Genomic DNA, 17597 nt, shown 5'->3' with positions numbered 1-17597 from the left:
TTCCATCTTTCACTCTACCAGAGTCTGGCTTCCCAGACTGCAAAACATTGAGGAATAAGAAGATAGGAAGTGGAGGTAGCATGTACAGATACTTTTAAAAAATAAATAAATAAACGTTTTAATTTAGAGCTTTGGGCTCCAATTCTCATTTGTCTTTACCTTCCTCCCCATCCCCCAGGCAGCAAGCAATCAGATATGCGTTATACATGCATGATTAAGCAAAACACCACCACATTTTTCATTTTGTACAAGAAAACTTGATCAAAAGAAAAAAAAAATGAAAGTGAAAAATAGCATGCTTCAGCCAGTTCCATCAATATCAGTTCTTTCTTTGGAGGTGAATAGTATGTTTCATCAATAGTCCTTTGGGATTGTCTTGGATCACTGTATTGGAGTTTGGCTAAGTAAAGGGGAAGAGATATAAGTGATAACTTGAAATGATGGTAGGGTCCAGGGAAGGGTTGTTTTCTGTGTTTTTAAGGATGGCAGAGGCTTGGGCATGTCTGAAGGCAGAAGGGAAGGAATGCAGTGATTGGGAGAAGTTGAAGACTGGACAGGATGGGAGAATGGGGATAGGTAAGTACGAATATAATCTACTGGAGAAGAGAGAAGGGGAGAAGAAAGCAGACAAATGTATGATTGTTGGCCATGGCAAGGAAATAGGCTACCTCTCAGCTACTGAGAGAAGGCAGTCAGAAATTATGTTAAGAAGTTTTCAGATAAACAGAATGGAGAAAGCTTGGTAATGAGGCAGTCTAGGCTGAACTATAGAAGGATGGGATACTTAAAAAGGGAAGAGAAGACTGAAATAGCTTCTATGAGGAGTGAGACAGGAGGAATTAAACATTTGCCTTGGTGTTGGCAATGTTCCCTATACTACAGCAGGACAAAATACAATGGGACTCTAACTTTCCTTGTTCTGGATCCTATATTTTTACTGATATGTTAACATTTAGTTTTCAGTAAACTAAAACCCTGTCTTTTTTTTTTTTTTAAAGCTTAAGTGCAGGACTTTACATTTATTGCAATAATATTTCATCTTGTTAGGTATGGCCCACTATCAAACATCTGAAAGCACTTTATTTGAATCCTGATTCTAAGATCTAATTTACTAGCTATTTTCTCAGCTAGACCTCATCCAGAGTATCAAATAGGATAGTAAAAAGCCTGGAAACCAAGTCATATGTAAAAGGGTTAAAGGAAACTAGGATATTTAGCTTGCAAAAGAACAGTATTAGGGGAATATGATCATTATCCTTAAATAACTAAAGTGCTGTCATGTGAAACAAGGATTAGATTTATTTTGTGTGGCTCCAAAAGGCAGAAAAAAGACTAATCGGTAAAATATACAAGTAGGCAGATTTCAACTTATAATTATAAAAGCTACCAATTAGAGATGTTTAACTCAAAAGACAAACCCATTTTTTTTAAGTCAGCTTCTAGTCATTGAAAAGGTTCAAATAGGAACTAATTACTACATCTGTCAGATTTATGAAAGGGATTTTCAAGTTGAGTAGAAGGCTAGACTAGATAGATGATCTCCCAAGGTCCCCTCCTATGATCTTGAGTCTATCAATAATACTACTTTTATGCTTGCATAAAAGGGTCAAAGTTTTATGTTATCCAGCTTCATATTTTCACTATGACAATATAACTAGTTAAAACTGTTTCAAACAATGCTTCGGCTAAATGATTAGCCATTGTAACTATGAGAATCTAGAATTAAGGTCAACACCTTTTGTCTTCAAATAATGTGTTCCAATATGTTCTGGTGATTCAGTAACAAACTTGCATTTTTCTAGGTTCCAAAGATTAAATGAGTTATACACTCAAATTAATATACTTTCCATTTTGTAGCATATAAACATTTAAATTATATTCTTCATGACTGATTATTTGGGGAAATATACTGTGCTAATTACATGTTGAAATTCAGTAATTTTAAAAACAGCTGTTTCAAATAGAAAATGAACTGAAAACTAAAGGGGAGTCTATCAATTGTGGAACAGCTGAATAGATTACAGTAATAAATGTAATGTAATGAATTATACCATACCATTTCATCATAAGAAATGATGAAAGGGACAGTTTCAGTATAGCCTGGGAAGATTTGTATCATCTGATGCAGAATGAAGTAAACAAAAATAGGTGAACAATTCATACAATAACAACATTTTAATGACAAAAAACTTTGATCTTAAGAACCCTGATCAACTCAATGACAAGAAGACCAGTGATAAAGCATGCTACCACCCACTAGCCTAAGAGAGGTAATATACACAAAATACAGAATGACATATGCAGGGTCAAAAGTCACAATGCTTTAATAACTTTTTGAATGTTATTTTTTCTTCTTTTTTGGCCATTTATGAGATTTGGTTTTTCACACATAATGTAAATTCATTTCCCATATATACTGTATATAATGCTTTGTCATTGTAAATTAAAAAACAAAAAACAAAGGAGTTATTAAATATTGAAACCCCTTTGTAACTTTTGGCCCATCCTGTATGTGTAGATGCATACACATTTACATGCCACCTGACAGAGAAGCAATATAATCAAAATATTAAACTATTTATTTTTATATATATATACACACACATATATATGCATGTATATATAGAAGTAGTTCTCCATCTCTATACACACACACACACACACACACACACACCCTACATATACTATACACACATATCATGACCAATGAGGGGAATTATTTTTCTGACTATTCATAATCATTACAAGGATTTTCTTTTTCTTCCTTCTTTCCCCCAAGGCAGATGGGTAGATAAAATGCCATTTTTGTTCATTTGAAGAAATTACTGAATTTTTTTTCAAAATTAAAAAAAAAAAATTCCCCCATCCCAGGGACATTGAGAATATATTCTAATTTTGTTCCTCTCCATGTCCGTACTTTCACATATGTGTTTCAGATATAATGGCTGAATTATTTACACTTCGTATTTGGTGTTTTTAAGAGACACTATTATTTTTATGTGTATATTTTAAAGGATCAAAATAAGTAACCAAATATTTTTTTGAACAGAGAAAATAAAAGAGCAACTCAGAGTAAGGAAAATCTGAAAACTAGATGTTATAAAGAATAAAAGTTAAAAATTAATAGAAGAAACTTACCAAATAAATTTCCTAAATTTGAATCTAGCTTTATTTCAAATACTTGAGATATAACATAAAATGTCAGTAGAAATACTGCTACAGCGACCACCAACTTTACAGCACCTAAAGAATAAGGAACAGTTAAGTAATTTCAGAAAATGTTAACTTTTTAAAAATATGGGTATGGAATCTTAAGTTTAGTGTTGTCACAAATCACAACACAATGATCACTACATGAAAAATAGCAAGTAGTGCAAGGCTCAAATTATCCTTAATCATGTTAACAAACCTAATGTACTAACCTGTCCAATGCAAAAATGCTCATTATCAATCACTGAGAACTCCTATGTATGACTACTACAATAAATGTTTTACTATAGAAAAACTATTTGAGTGATAATCAGTAGAAATAATTTTCTTATATACAGAATAACACATCAGAAGAATATTAGAATACACACTACCAGAGATGCAGTGTGAATAACTAGTTCTACTGGGAAACAAGGTATTAAAGTACCGAACAAATTACTGAAAAGTAATAAGTATTATTAGCTACAATAACCTTGGCAGGTGGAGGACTGATAACTTTTTACTGTTTATCAAGAATGAACTTAAAGCCTTCCTTGTTCCACTCCCATCCAGTCCTGCAAACCTGCTCCCAAACCCACTAAAATTGTGTTTTGTCATTTTGGGAGACTGCTTTTGTCTTCAGTTCCCTCCTAGTTAAAGTTGCAACGGCACAGATGGAAGTAGACATTAAGGAGTGGAGTGAGGGAATTTTCTCTACACTTCTCCATGCAGGACAGAACACTGCTTCTGAGAAAGGGAATCCCTTGACAATAGTCAAAGGAAGCAGAAACCAACGGTCACTGTTACATAATGAGCAGGGGAAAAAAAGAGAGGATAAAAGGAATAAGCACTTAAGTTCCTACTAAGTGCCAGGCATTGTGCTAAACCTTTATAATTTTCTCATTTGATCTGTCCAACAACCCTGCAAGGTAAATAGTTATTATCCTCAGGGTCACCCAGCTAGGAAGTATCTGAGGCCAGAGTTGAGCTCATATCTTCCTGACTCCAGGCTTAGTCCTCTATCCACTCACTGTGTCACCTAGCTGCCTCAACAATCCAGTCAGCAATACCCCCCCCCCCCACCCAAAAGACAAAAACAAAACCAAAAAAACACAGGGTAGGAGAAAAAGGAGAAGGGCTGTATGGGCTAAATAAGGATAACATTTCTATAGTCAACTGTGGGAAGCAGAGATGGTGAATGAGTGAGAGTCACTCTGACGCTCTTCTAAAAGCTCTCAGAACTGGTAAACCAGCAAGGTATGGCCTCCTTGCTTTTCCAGTAGATATTATCCCCAAACCAGGAACAACTTGGGCTTTTGGTTTCAGACAGGAAGCTTGTGGAGCTGGATTGAGAGGAAGAAACAAAACTGCTTCCCTTTTAGCAAAGGTCTGGTGGTGTGGAGCACAGGGACTCGACACATGGAAAAATGAGGAACAAGGGGTAGAAGGGCAAAAGTACTAGAAAAAAGAAGGCTTTAAGTCACCTCCTCTGGTTCTCAAACACATGCCTCCTGCTTCCTTGACCTGGGGCGTAACCTCCTTGGGCTAACAGAGGCTGACCTTCCCTCTATTCAAGCATTTATTAAGCACCTTTAGAGGCACCAAGGACTACTGCCGAAGACCTGCTTTATTTATCGATTAACAAGCATTTATTAAGCATCTACTATGTACCAGGCACTGGGGATACAAATATAAAGAGTGAAACAATCCCTATATTTTAAGCGGATTACAGTCTTATATTTATATTCATGAAACTTCTCAAGATTAAACATGCCTGAAATAAAATTTAAATTTATTATTACTACAAAGAAGCAGCATAGTGCAGTGAATAGAGCCCCTAAATGATGAGCCCCTAAATCAACAAAACTGGTGTTCAACTCCTGTCTCTGAAACACATTGGCTGTGTGATCTTTGGTAAATTATTTAATTTCTCAGTGCCTCGGGTAACCCTCAAAGACTATAAACTGAAGAATAAGTACCCTGGTAGCTCAAGTTTCTTCACAAGAAATTACCTATCAATGAAATCACAGGTCCAGTCCTCTTTGTGCCCCCAACCCCCCAAAGATTTAATGATAATACATTTATATTTAAGCTTTCTTCTATAAATTCTATTGATAGGCCCAAATGTGACCCTGGAAAGCAAACAATAAAGGCTTTAGGTACTGGTGTTGTACCAGACCTATGCTGGTGTCCAAGACCCAGACTAGCTAAATTTGAGATGGCTAATCATCAGGTTGGGCAAACAGTAAAAAAACTGTTAAGCTATAGTATATCTCCAAGGCCATTTACTAAGTCATATTGTGATGGGGAAAGGAATCCCTCTATCAGCAAAATCAGAGATCCCTAAAGTATATTTGAGCTTTAATCTCTTAAAATGATAGGTTTGTTGTTTTACAAAAAACATTTCTAAAAATAGCTTAATTAAAAATCATGATTTTACTTTTTAATGTGTCAGCATTGTAAAAGAAAAGGCACTAGAGTCAGGAAAGGCTTGGATTCTAGCCCCAGTTCTGCCACTAGATAAATACAGGTTACTTAGAGCAAATCACTACCTCTCTAAACCGATCTTCATGTGTAAAGTGAGGGGTTTAGACAGATAATCTCTAAGGTCCCTCCCTATCTAAAATTACATTATTCAATGACTTGTTTGTTCTCTCTAACACATCTTAGATACTTCTGAGAAGTATTCCCTAGGAATACAATCTATTGTTTGCCTGTGAGAAGATAGGTAATTAAAATGACCTAATCTCTATGCTGGGCAGGTATTTACTAGGTATTTATAAGCAGCAGCTACCTCCAGGGCATAGGCAATCCATAGAAAAGAAACATAGTTTCAAAGTAAAGCTAAAGAAAACATCAAGCAGGAAAGGGAAACAGAAAACCAGATCACCAAGATACCCCATCCCTCCAATTATCTACAGAACATTGTATTGTTTTATGCTTACAATCCTTAACAAAAACAATTTTTTATATTTTCTTAATATTGTGTGTAAATAATTATTTAATAATGCTTTCCCTACATAGTTTCTCTAACAGCTGTGAGTTTTTACTGCGAAAACTCTAGTCACCACCCCTATTTATTTCTTACATATGCATTTTACTGATCTTTCCACATATAAGGTTTTTCTCCCCAGGCATCAGTTTTGCCACTTGCCTGAAGGCTCTCACTGATGGATCACCTTCTCTTGTTCTCTAAGTGTAGATGTTCCCCACCGTTCTGTCCCGGGCCCTCTTCTCTCTTTACACTCTTCCTTGGCAATCTCTTCTGCTCCCACGGGCTTAGTGATTTCTATGTAGATGACCACCAAGTGTATATGCATCTCTCCTGACCTTCATCCCCACTTGAATGTCCAGTATCACATACTCAACATGACCCAAAAAGGGCTCTTATTTTCCCTAAACCCATCCCTCCTCCCAATTCCCCAATTTCTGTTAATGGCACCATAATCTTTCCATACCCATTCTTGACTCTTTCCTTTCTTCCAACCTCTATAGTCAATTACCAAGTTTTGTCAATTCTAGCTCTATATCACTACTCATGTCCATATGCTTCTTTCTACTCACAAAGCTTTTATCTATCCTAGTAGGGAACCTTATCAACTCTTATTTGGACTATTATAATAGCCTCTTCCTAAACTGTCTCCTTGATTCCAGTTTCTTCCCTCTCTAATCCATCTTTCATAAAGCTGCCAAACTGACAATCCTAAAACACAATTCTGATCAAGCCCCACTCCCCTACTTTAAAAGCCCTCCACCTATATTTCCAGTCTTCTTAATATTTGTCCCCTTCATATACACTCCACACTCACAAAGTAGTCTGCTAGCTGTTCCTCAAACATGATACTGCATATTTTACCTCAAATCCCTCTTCACATGACCAATGTGGTCATGTGACTTTGTCCTCTGGTTACCTGATTATGTATATTTACTACAAAGGTTTTTTTCTTTCAATATGAGAGAGAGATGGAGAGAGGAAATAAATGCTATTAATTGGGGGTAAAAAAGAAATCCATTCCTACTTTAATCCATCCTCTATACAGTCACCTAATAAATGTTCTTCAAGGGGGTATGACAACGTTACTCCCCTACTTAAACACCAGTGACTTCCTGTTACCTTTAAAATCAAATATAATCTTCTCTATCTGGCATTTAAATTAAGATAAAAACCTAGCCCCTTATCTTTACCTTTTACTTTGCACTCTGTGGTCAGGCAATACTAGGTCACTTGATTTCTTCACACATGTGAGGGCCAAAATTTGATATACGGAGCATTATTTGGGTGACTTGCCTTAATATTGGGGTCCCTGAAATATGAGGGACTCTTTTAGGTTTAATCTCCCCTTTGAACTTTCCTTTTTATATATTCCTCCCAGGCCAATAAGAAAAGGAGCCTCTGAGTTTTAGTTCATAAAGGATCAGGTTTTATTACTTGGGAATTAATTAAACCACAAAGGTGAAACCAATTAAGGAAATAAGGAAGTAGAAAATACAGATAGTCTTAATTTTAAGCTTAGCCTATGCAATCCCAGAGCGCTCCCAATTAAGCTAGTTCAAAGGAATTTAGGATTTTCCATAATTAAAACTCACCAATCCCGGTCAGTCTACAGTTACTCAGCAATCGCCCAAAACAGAGCAAAACACGTGCCTCCGCCAGGTCCAGGACACTACCAGACTCATTGCCAGGCTGAAAGAGCGTGAACTTTTGAACACACCCTGCGTACCGGAAGTTCCCTCCCTTCCGGTGGCATTCAGTTTTTCCTCCCCCAAAAAGGGAGGTCCTTCTCAGTAGCATATGTAATCTCAGGGTGGGCCAGGTGTGGCCCCTCCCAAATGATTCAGCTAAAACTTTTGATATTAATCTTTACCACAAATAATTTTTACCACACACAAAACAACATGCTCATCTCTGGACCTTAGCCCTAGCCATATTGATGGCAGGATTGCACTGTTGTCACCTCTGCCTCTGAGAAAATCCCTAGTTTCCATCTATATACTAAAGTCAAGCATCACCTTACACAACCAACCTTTCTTGATTCTCACTAGCTGCTAGGACGCATCTCCTCCCCCACACAACCTTCTAGATTTATGTCTCTTTCACTAAAATGTAAACTCCTTGGATACAGAGACAATCTCACCTTTTTTTCTTTTAAGGCACATAGTGGCACTTAATAAATGTTTTTTGATTGACTCACTGGAATACCTGCTTCATCTCTACACCGTAATTCCTAGCTTCCTTCAAAGCATAGCTTAGATGCTACCTGCTTCATCTGTCCTGATCACTATAATCATCAGCAAGCCTGACTTGAATTTACTGTATATGAATAGAAGATCCTGAAATTTTCAACTTTAAGACCATTTCTCAACAAACTTCAATAAAGAGAAGACTCAAAAACCTCACTACATACTGGCAAGAAAGATTTTTACAAATGAAAAGAAGCAAATTTCTCAGATGTTATTTCATTTGACATTTCACCATAAATTCCCTAATAAATATTTACTGTATAACACAGCATTTTAAAATAGCTTTAAGTACATTTAAGGCATACACTTATGAAGAAAAATTCATTTTAGTCTTAGAAGCTAGACATTATTTGTAGAATATCCAAGAAATATTACTTCTTTCATCAAGTACAGAATACTATAAGATGTGCCCATCATCATGAAAAGGAATACAGCTAATACCACATTTCTTCAAATTAAAACTTTTGATCCTTCCCTAGAGACAAAAAAATTTAAAACTCCCAATCTTTTTAATCATTAATGAACAATATGATTTATTTCCAAAGTAATGCAAGTATCAATGAAATAAATATCTTACCTGCCATCCTCATGTTTACGTTTTCAGTCTATGGCACTATTTCATTAAATAAGTATCCTGAAACAACCAAATTATTAAATCTAAATTAGCATAATTCCTTAAAAGGTATCAATTTAGTTTTTAATTAAAATTCAAAGACTTCCCAATAAATGACACTCCAGTTTTTTTTTCCCTAAGTATTTTACTCACTGAAGAACTAGTCCCAGAAGAACAGAGATTTCATATTAACTTTTACTGGGTTTTTAAAATTAATTTATAACATGTATATGTTAATGACCCACAATTTTTAAAAAGTTTACATTTATGACACTTTGGAAATATACAGTACTTTATATACATTATCTTATTTGGGATATTCCCCCCACTTCTTATTAATGTCTCTATATCAGTCATTTTCTCCCTTGTAACAAAGAAAAACAGTTAAGGATAAATGGGTGGGCAAAGTAACTTATATGCTACATTTTATACCCATAGTAACCCAGCGCTCTGTGAAAGTAAGATGAAAAAAAAAAGTAAGATGACTACACCTTCTGTTCCCTAGAGTCAATATTGTTCATTATGATTAATTCAAGTGCAATTCTAGCATTCTTTTCATAAACAGCAATGTAGTTGTTATACTTGTTCTACTTTCTTCAATCAGCTAGCTCATCAAGGCTCCCCATGATCGTTCAGCTTTTCCCCAATTTAAGGGTCCTCATTTTGTTTTCAGTTTTTATATAATATAATTTAACATTTGGTTAAAAGAAACCATTAAGAATTAATTCAATTGCCTTCAGATATCTAAATTTTAGTTCATTATCTTACTTATATCCTTGCCATCCTGAGAAACATCTAGGAAATCCTAGGAGATCACTTGGTCTGATGTCTTCTTTTTATAGACTGGGGAAATTTAGGCACAGAAGGATTTGTTGTACAAACTTAGACCTAAAGTTGGGACTAGTCGGGTCTCTTGACACCCAGGCAAAGATCTTCACTTTTGATGTTAAATTTCAGATGCATTTATTGGTGCTATATATGAGAGCTACAGAAGTAATAATTTTGTAATGAAGCCAGTATGACATCCATGCAGGGATGCAGGTACCTTTTCCATAGATTTAAGGGGTATGTGCACTTGGATAGGGGGAAGTACATCTTTATTTCAACATAATTAGTTTCCTTTGCAATCGATGTACTTTGTTTTATTCATTTCAAAACATTATTCTGAGAAGGGGTCCATAGGTTCACCATACTGCCAAAGGACTCTGACACAAAAATAAGATTAAGAACCTCTAAATAAATCCCTTGTGCTGGGATGCTGACTCCTAAAATCTACTCTAGATTGTTTGCACTAGTGGAAAAAACTGTAACAGATAATCAAGAAACATTTTCTAAAAGGTTTCAGAATGAGCTGGGGGTATTAAAATTTTAATATGGCCATATGTTCTAGAAATTCATAGCCATTAAAATTAAGTAATGAAGACTTGATGAGAGGCTTGAGGGAGAAATAGGAATTGGTCTCCTGAGACGACCCTGGAGATACACACCCCCAACCCAACCTGTCTATAATTCAGTCCAAAAGGGAACTGTTTTGCTTCCTGTCCCACTATCATATACTTAGTTTTAGTTATAAGAATTTGTGCCTTTCACGGTGCTTCAAGTCTAAGGGAAAGATATAACACAAAAAAATATAGTACAAAGTAAGTCAAATTAAGGGCCATGTGGTCAGAGAGGAAAAAAGATCATTACCAAATGAATGAATCAAGAAAAGCTTTCAAGAAGACATAGAAGCATAAGGAGAATTTCAAGGTGGAATGTTAGATGGCATTCCAGTACCTTGAGAAAGAATAGCTGAAGTAGCTACAATATCATCAGTGGCGGTAATTAAAGCATCTACTAAAGAGGATGGCAAGGGGACTAAAGAGGGGATGGGTACAAGCCATCACAAGGGTAAAAATTTTAAAAACTTGATAATATACTGGATACAAGAAAGAGGGAAAGAAAAGATTCAAAGAGGAAACAGATAAAAGAGATTTGGGCCTTTGTTGTTCAATAGCGTACAACTCTTTGTGACTCCATGTATATGTTTTTGGGGGGGCAAAGATACTGGAGTGGTTACTGGAGTGGTTTGCCATTTCCTTCTCCAGATCATTTTACAGAAGAGAAAGCTGAGACACACAGGGCTAAATGACTTGCCCAGGGTCACACAGGTAGTAAGTGTCTGAGGTCACATTTGAACTCAGGTCCTCCTGACTCCAGGGTCTGCTCTCTACCCACTGTGCCACCCCAAACAAGAGATCACAAAAGCAAATTCAACAAAACTGGGTAATATGCTGGATATAAGAAGAGAGAAAAGACTGAAAGATAACAAAGGTTTCAAATACAGCAATTTTCATTGGAAGAAATAGAAGAATTACAAACAGGAACCAATTTGGGAAAAATTATGTTGATATTTATAAAAATAAGGTTTTACAAATTATCTACCATCTCATCAGCAAATAATAAGTCATTTCCCTAGATTCCTCTCAAAAGTTCCTAGAATATTTTAGTGGAAACAAGTAACTCAAGCACTTCAACTAATATAAACAGAGTAGAATAGTAAATCAGGGCCATTTATCAAAAACCTTCATTTTATAGATGAGAAAACAAGGTTCAGAGCAGTGGTGATACGCTACATAAGAAACCTTGGTTTAATCAGTCACAGGACCCAGGTCTCTTCTGACTCATTCCAGTACTCTTTACAGTGTACAATGCTAACTGCTAAGGGGAAGACATCTACTTAAAAAAAAATTATTATGTTTAGAAAACTGACTTATTAAACAAAGCTAGCTTATCAGTTTTAACTTTAAAATTAAAGCTTGAGTTTGCTTCAAGGATCCTTGATTTTGTTGGTATGGGTAGTTCCTTCACCAACACATCATGACCTCCACATACAGACAGTTCTCAAAGTCATTTCAGGTTGGTGGAATCTACTAGAGGTTGTTGGCATAATTTTGGAGACCTGAACATCACACCTTCATGCCACAATGAAACATCAAAACAAATGGATCATCACAAAACAGTGAAGGTAAATTCTAGGAATAGAATCCAAATTGCACAAGGCTGAAAAGTAAATGTGTGGAGAGGATGTTGAGGAACTAGGCCCAGACTTCTTCAAGGAATTCAGGGAAGGAATGAAATATAGGATAGCAGCTTGATGGAATAAAACAGTCAACAAAAAAGGGAAGGGAAAGGATAAACATTCATCAGGTACTTATACCAAGATGTGTCGTACTAAGCACTTTACGAATATGTCATGTCATTTGATTCTTACAACAACTTTTGGAGGTAGATTTCATTATTAGCCCCAATTTATAGATAAGGAAACTGAGGCAGAGTTTATGTCATTTGCCTACACAGATCAGGTCACACTTGAACTTAGTTCAGTTCTTCCTAACTGCAGGCATGGCAGTCTTATCTACTGTACCACCTAGATGTCTAACTTTCTTAGGGCAAGGGAGACCAGAGTGTGATTATAGGCATGTGTATAGGAGATATTAAAAATGTTCTGGCTTTTCCAGTTGGTGAGCTTCAGAGAGCAGACTGGAGAGGGGCTGCACAACTGATTCATATAGAAACTATGGAACCCAGGTGAATAGGATGGCACAGGACTTCCAGGGCAGAGCCAAGATGGCGGAGGAAAGGCAGTGAGCTCTTGAACTCATGACACGATCACTCCAAAAAACATCCAAGTAAGGTCATAGGAAAATGCCCAGAGCAGCAAAACTCACAGAAGAATGTGCTGAAATCATCTTCTAACCAAGAACGGCTTGAAAGGTCAGAAGGAGGGAGCTGCTGTGATGATACAGGAGTTGGGCCCAACCCCACAGTCACCCTGACACATATCCAGTCCCAGGAAGGCCTCACCAGAGAAGGAGATATCCAGAGCCTCTGAATCAGCTGAAGCACCAGTGTCTTCTAGAACTAAGCTCACAGTCTGGTGAGAGGGCTGAGCCCTGGGCAAGGGGGAGACTACAGGGGTCTATGCTGGTGCTGAGGCAGAACTTGGGTTTTTCACCCCTGCTGAGAACCAGGAGGTAGGCTTGAGTAGCAGTGGCCCAGGTTGGGGAGGGGTACAGGCTCCTCAGAGCTAACAATCACAACACACTAAGCTGGTTGATTAGCAAGTTCATCTGGGGTCATCTATGGACCAGGGAACAGACCAGGCTAGTGAAGAACCTGATCCTCCTTAAATCATACCACGTGGGACTTCTTAAGCTTGGGATACTGCAGCCTGGAAACAGTTCCCCTCTTTAAGGAGCTAAAAGTCTAGTAAAAGAAAGGCAAGATGAGCAGAGAAAGGTGAGGCCCACAGAAAGTTTCTTCAGTAAGTGCACCCTCAGAGGACGATGTCAACATCAGGGCCCCTATTATCTAAAGCTTCCAAGAAAACTATGAATTGGTCTCAGGCCATAGAGGGGCTCAAAAAGGGCTTTGAAGATAAAGTTAGAGAGATAGAGGAAAAAATGGAAAGAGAAATGAGGGTGATGCTGGAAAGACATGAGAAAAAAGTCAACAGCTTGAAAAGTCAAATTGGCCAAATGGAAAAGGAGGTACAAAAGCTCTCTGATGAAAATAATTGCCTAAGAATGAGGAATGAACAAATGGAAGCCAGTGACTTTATGAGAAACCAAGACACAATCAAGCAAATCCAAATGAATAAAAAAATAGAGGGCAATGGGAAATATCTTCTGGGAAAAACTGCTGACCTGGAAAATAGGTCCAGGAGAGATAATTTGAAAATTATTGGTCTACCTGAAAACCATGATCAAGGAAAGAGCTTAGACACCATCTTCCAAGATATTCTCAGGGAAAATTGCCCTGAAATTCTAGAAGAAGCTAAAATAGAAATTGAAAGAATCCACTGATCACCTCCAGAAAGAGATCCCAAAAGGAAAACTCCTAGGAATATTATAGCCAAATTCCAGAGCTCTCAGGTCAAGGAGAAAATATTGCAAGCTGCCAAAAAGAAAGAATTCAAGTACTGTGGAGCCCCAGTCAGGATAGCACAAGATCTAGCAGCTTCTACATTAAAGGACCTGAGGGCATGGAATATGATATTCCAGAGGGCAAAGGAAATGGGATTACAACCAAGAATCACCTACCCAGCAAAACTCAGCTTAATCTTTCAGCGGAAAAAAATGGGACTTTAATGAAAAAGAAGACTTTCAGATATTTGTGATGAAAAGACCTGAGCTAAATGGCAAATATGACTTTCAAATACAAGAAAGACCCTAGAGAACCATAAAAAAATTGGAGCTGGGGGACATACCTGGGGTTGTACAGTGGGCGATTGTCTTGTGTCTGAGGCCAGCTTATGGCTGGGATACCCTTGGGTCCAGGGGTGATGCTTTGTCCACTGTGTCACCTAGCTAGGTGATGACATCTTTAGGGTTAAATTGAGGGGTGAAGGGAATGCACTGGGGGAGGGGGAAGCACAGAGGTGAAATCCCACATGAAAGAAACAGGAAAAGGCTTATGGAGTGGGGGAAGAGATGGGAGAGGAGGTAGGGCAGTAAATTAATTTTACACTCATCAGAAGAGGCTCAAAGACCTTAAACTCATCAGAGCTGCCTCAAGGAGGGAGTAACACACACACCCAACTGGGTGGAGTAATCTATTTAATCAGGGCAGTAAACGAGCCTAACACTCATCAGAATTGGCTCAAAGACCTCAATCTCATTAGAATTGGCTCAAGGAGGGAATAATGGACACACTCAATTGGGTGGAGTAATCTCTCTAACAGGAGATTACTGTTACTGTAATAGGAGGGGAAGGGGATAAAGAGAGAGGGGCAAAGGAAGGAAAGGCAGAGTGGGGGAGGGGACAGACAGAAGCAAATCCTTTTGGAGGGTGATAGGATGAAAAAAGATGGATAATACAATAAATATCATGGGAAAGGGAATAGGATGGAAGGGAAACAGTTAACAATAGTAATCATGAAAAAGAGAAAAGGGGGAAAAATTGTACAAAGAATATTTATAGCAACTCTTGGTGGAGGCTAAGAATTGAGAATCAAGGGAATGTCCATCAATTGAGGAATGATGGAAAAAGCTGTGCTATGACTGTAGTGGAATGGTCTTGTGCTACAGGAAATGAAAAACAGTATGATCCCCCCAAAACCTGGAAAGACTAATGAACATCGATGTATAGTGAAGTGAGCAGAGCTGGGAGGACATTGGGCATAGTGACAGCAATACTGTTCAATGAGCAATTGTGAATGACAACTACTCTCAGCAATGCAATGATCCAAGACAATCCCAAGGAACTAATGAGGAAGCTTACTATGCACCCCCAGAGAAAGAACTGATAAAAAGAACACTTTTGGATTGTACATATATAACCTGGTTGCGATCTTGTGGAGGGGGGAGGAAAGGGAGAGAGGGAGGGAGAAAAATTTGGAACTCTAAATATTATGAAAATGAATGTTGAAAACTACCCTTACATGTAACTGGAAAAAATAAATGTTTGTTGCTAAAAAAATAAATAAAATTAAATTAAAATTTCTGAGTGAGAAAGGAAAAGGGAAAGATCCTAGAGGCAAGAAGGAATGGAATCGAAGTTTCAAGAGTTCTTGATTTGGAGAAAAAAAAAAAAACACCTAGGTTCAAATACTCCTTATTCCACTTACCTGTCTAACCTTGGGCCTTAGTTACCTCATCTTTAAAATAATGGTGGTTGGTCTAGAAAGCCCATAAATTTCCTTCTAGCTCTAAATCTATGATAATTTGTAATATAAAAATATAATTTCTTGCTTAGTTGAAAAATTACAAATTTTACTAGAGACAGCTATTTGATACAGTGGATAGAGTACTGGAGTTGGGAAGAGAGTTCCACTATGGTCTCAGACACCTAGGCAAGTCACTTAACACCTATGGGACCCTAGGCAAGTCACTTAACTTTGGATTTCAAGTGTCCTCATCTGCATGGTGGGGATAATAATAGCATCTATTTGTTTCCCCCATGGCTGCTGTGAGAATCTATTGAGATAATATTTGTAAAGCACTTTAGTGCCATATAAATGCTAGCCTAAGTGGAGAAAAAAAGATAGGTGATACATTGATGAAAACTGTGAAAGAAAACTGCTTCTGATCAATGTCATCAAGTAACTTTGAGACAGACACAGTATCAGCAAAATAGGTCACATTATTTGGGGTGGAGGAAAATTTTGTTCTAAAATAGTCAATTTCTAATCCTATTTAGCCCTTCAAAAACATTTATTCAAACCAAAAAAATAATCCCTAATTTGAATAATACCTACAAGGGAAAATAAAGTCATATGTTATCTTAGAGTATATTCCTTTTAGTTCCCAAAGAATAAAATGTTAGGAGTTGGAATAATGATAAAGTTATTAATCTTTCTATCATGGTCAAAGAAAAAAAGGCCAAATCTTGTTACAACTCATGATTTCATGAAATGATTGAATTATGCTTTCACTTGTCTCAAGAGCATATTCTCCCTTTTACCCTTCAACAAAACTCTTACTCTAAAAGTAGCCTAAGGAGAGTTTATCCAAAATAAATAGGATAACCGGAAGACTAATATATTTGCCTTTAATCACAATACAGCATAATTTAGCTTTCCAAATAGTGTCCTATCTTACCACTCAATTTTTAACTCACTCGAAAGGGCATTTATTGAACATATATGCAAGTTACAAAGAAAAAAAAAATTCCTACCAACAAGGAGCTAGTTCAACTGGGAGGACAGGGTGGAACACAATAACTACTAGACAGTTAAATGAGAGGGCATTAATGACTAAGGGAAGGCTTACTGTAAGAGGAAGGGGCCCATAAATTGAATGGAGGGAAACTTGTATGCCAGGTGGCCAAAAAATTAAAAGGAAATACTCAGCTGACTAAAAATTGTTTGTGTCACTAAAATTTTCAAAAGAACATAATACATACCGCAATGCTTTATTAAATACATATCTTGGGCAGGTAGGTGGCACAGTGGAGAAAACACTGGTCCTGAATTCGGGAGGACCTGAGTTCAAATCCGACAGACACTTGACACTAGCTGTGTGACCCTGGGCAAGTCACTCAACCCTCATTGCCCCACAAACAAAAAAACAAAACAAACAAATAAACAAAAAAAATACATATCTTGCTACATTTGATTTTGTCTTGACTGGGAAATAATTTACTTTTGTTCCATAAAAATAAATTTCACTACAAAAACATAATATAAACAAAGTCACAGGTAACATTTAAAACTTTCAGAACATTTTTGAAAGCAGCATCCATTTATAAATAATGTGCTAATTACAAATCTTTTTTTTCCTATCCTTTTCTATCTTAAAAGATAACAAAATAAAGAACACTATGCAACCCTTTCGGACACACACACAAGTTTGTACACCTTACATACACAATGCCTCCCCTCTACCACCACTGTACTCTTTAGTTGATTCCTTGCTGTTCACAAGACAATACTATATCTAACTTTGAGCCTTTTCACTGGTAGTCCTCTATGCCTCTGTACTTTCTTTCTCCTTATGTACACTTAAGCATCCTTGTGTGAGCTAAGGTCCTCACCGAGTGCAAGAAGAAGCCATGTCTGATCTACTTTAAT

The 17597-nt window shown here is 37.1% G+C and overlaps 1 protein-coding gene across 2 annotated transcripts in view; it reads right to left on the bottom strand.

The window, feature by feature from the left end:
- The window catches only part of FAM3C (FAM3 metabolism regulating signaling molecule C), a 60543-nt gene that overhangs the window by 28425 nt on the left and 14521 nt on the right, over positions 1-17597 (bottom strand). For both annotated transcript variants that reach the window (XM_043968611.1, XM_043968612.1), the window contains exons 2-3: positions 9008-9064; positions 3139-3243 (exon numbers count right to left, since the gene is read on the bottom strand). In XM_043968611.1, coding sequence (XP_043824546.1) covers positions 3139-3243; positions 9008-9020 — 118 coding nt within the window. In that variant the 5' untranslated portion in view covers positions 9021-9064. The remainder of the gene's footprint in view (positions 1-3138; positions 3244-9007; positions 9065-17597) is intronic.

This window comes from Dromiciops gliroides, chromosome 5 (assembly GCF_019393635.1).
Source record: "Dromiciops gliroides isolate mDroGli1 chromosome 5, mDroGli1.pri, whole genome shotgun sequence".
Classification (NCBI taxonomy): Eukaryota; Metazoa; Chordata; class Mammalia; order Microbiotheria; family Microbiotheriidae; genus Dromiciops; species Dromiciops gliroides.
The sequence above is the reverse complement of the archived record's forward strand: the minus strand, read 5'-3'. Positions and strand labels throughout refer to the sequence as shown.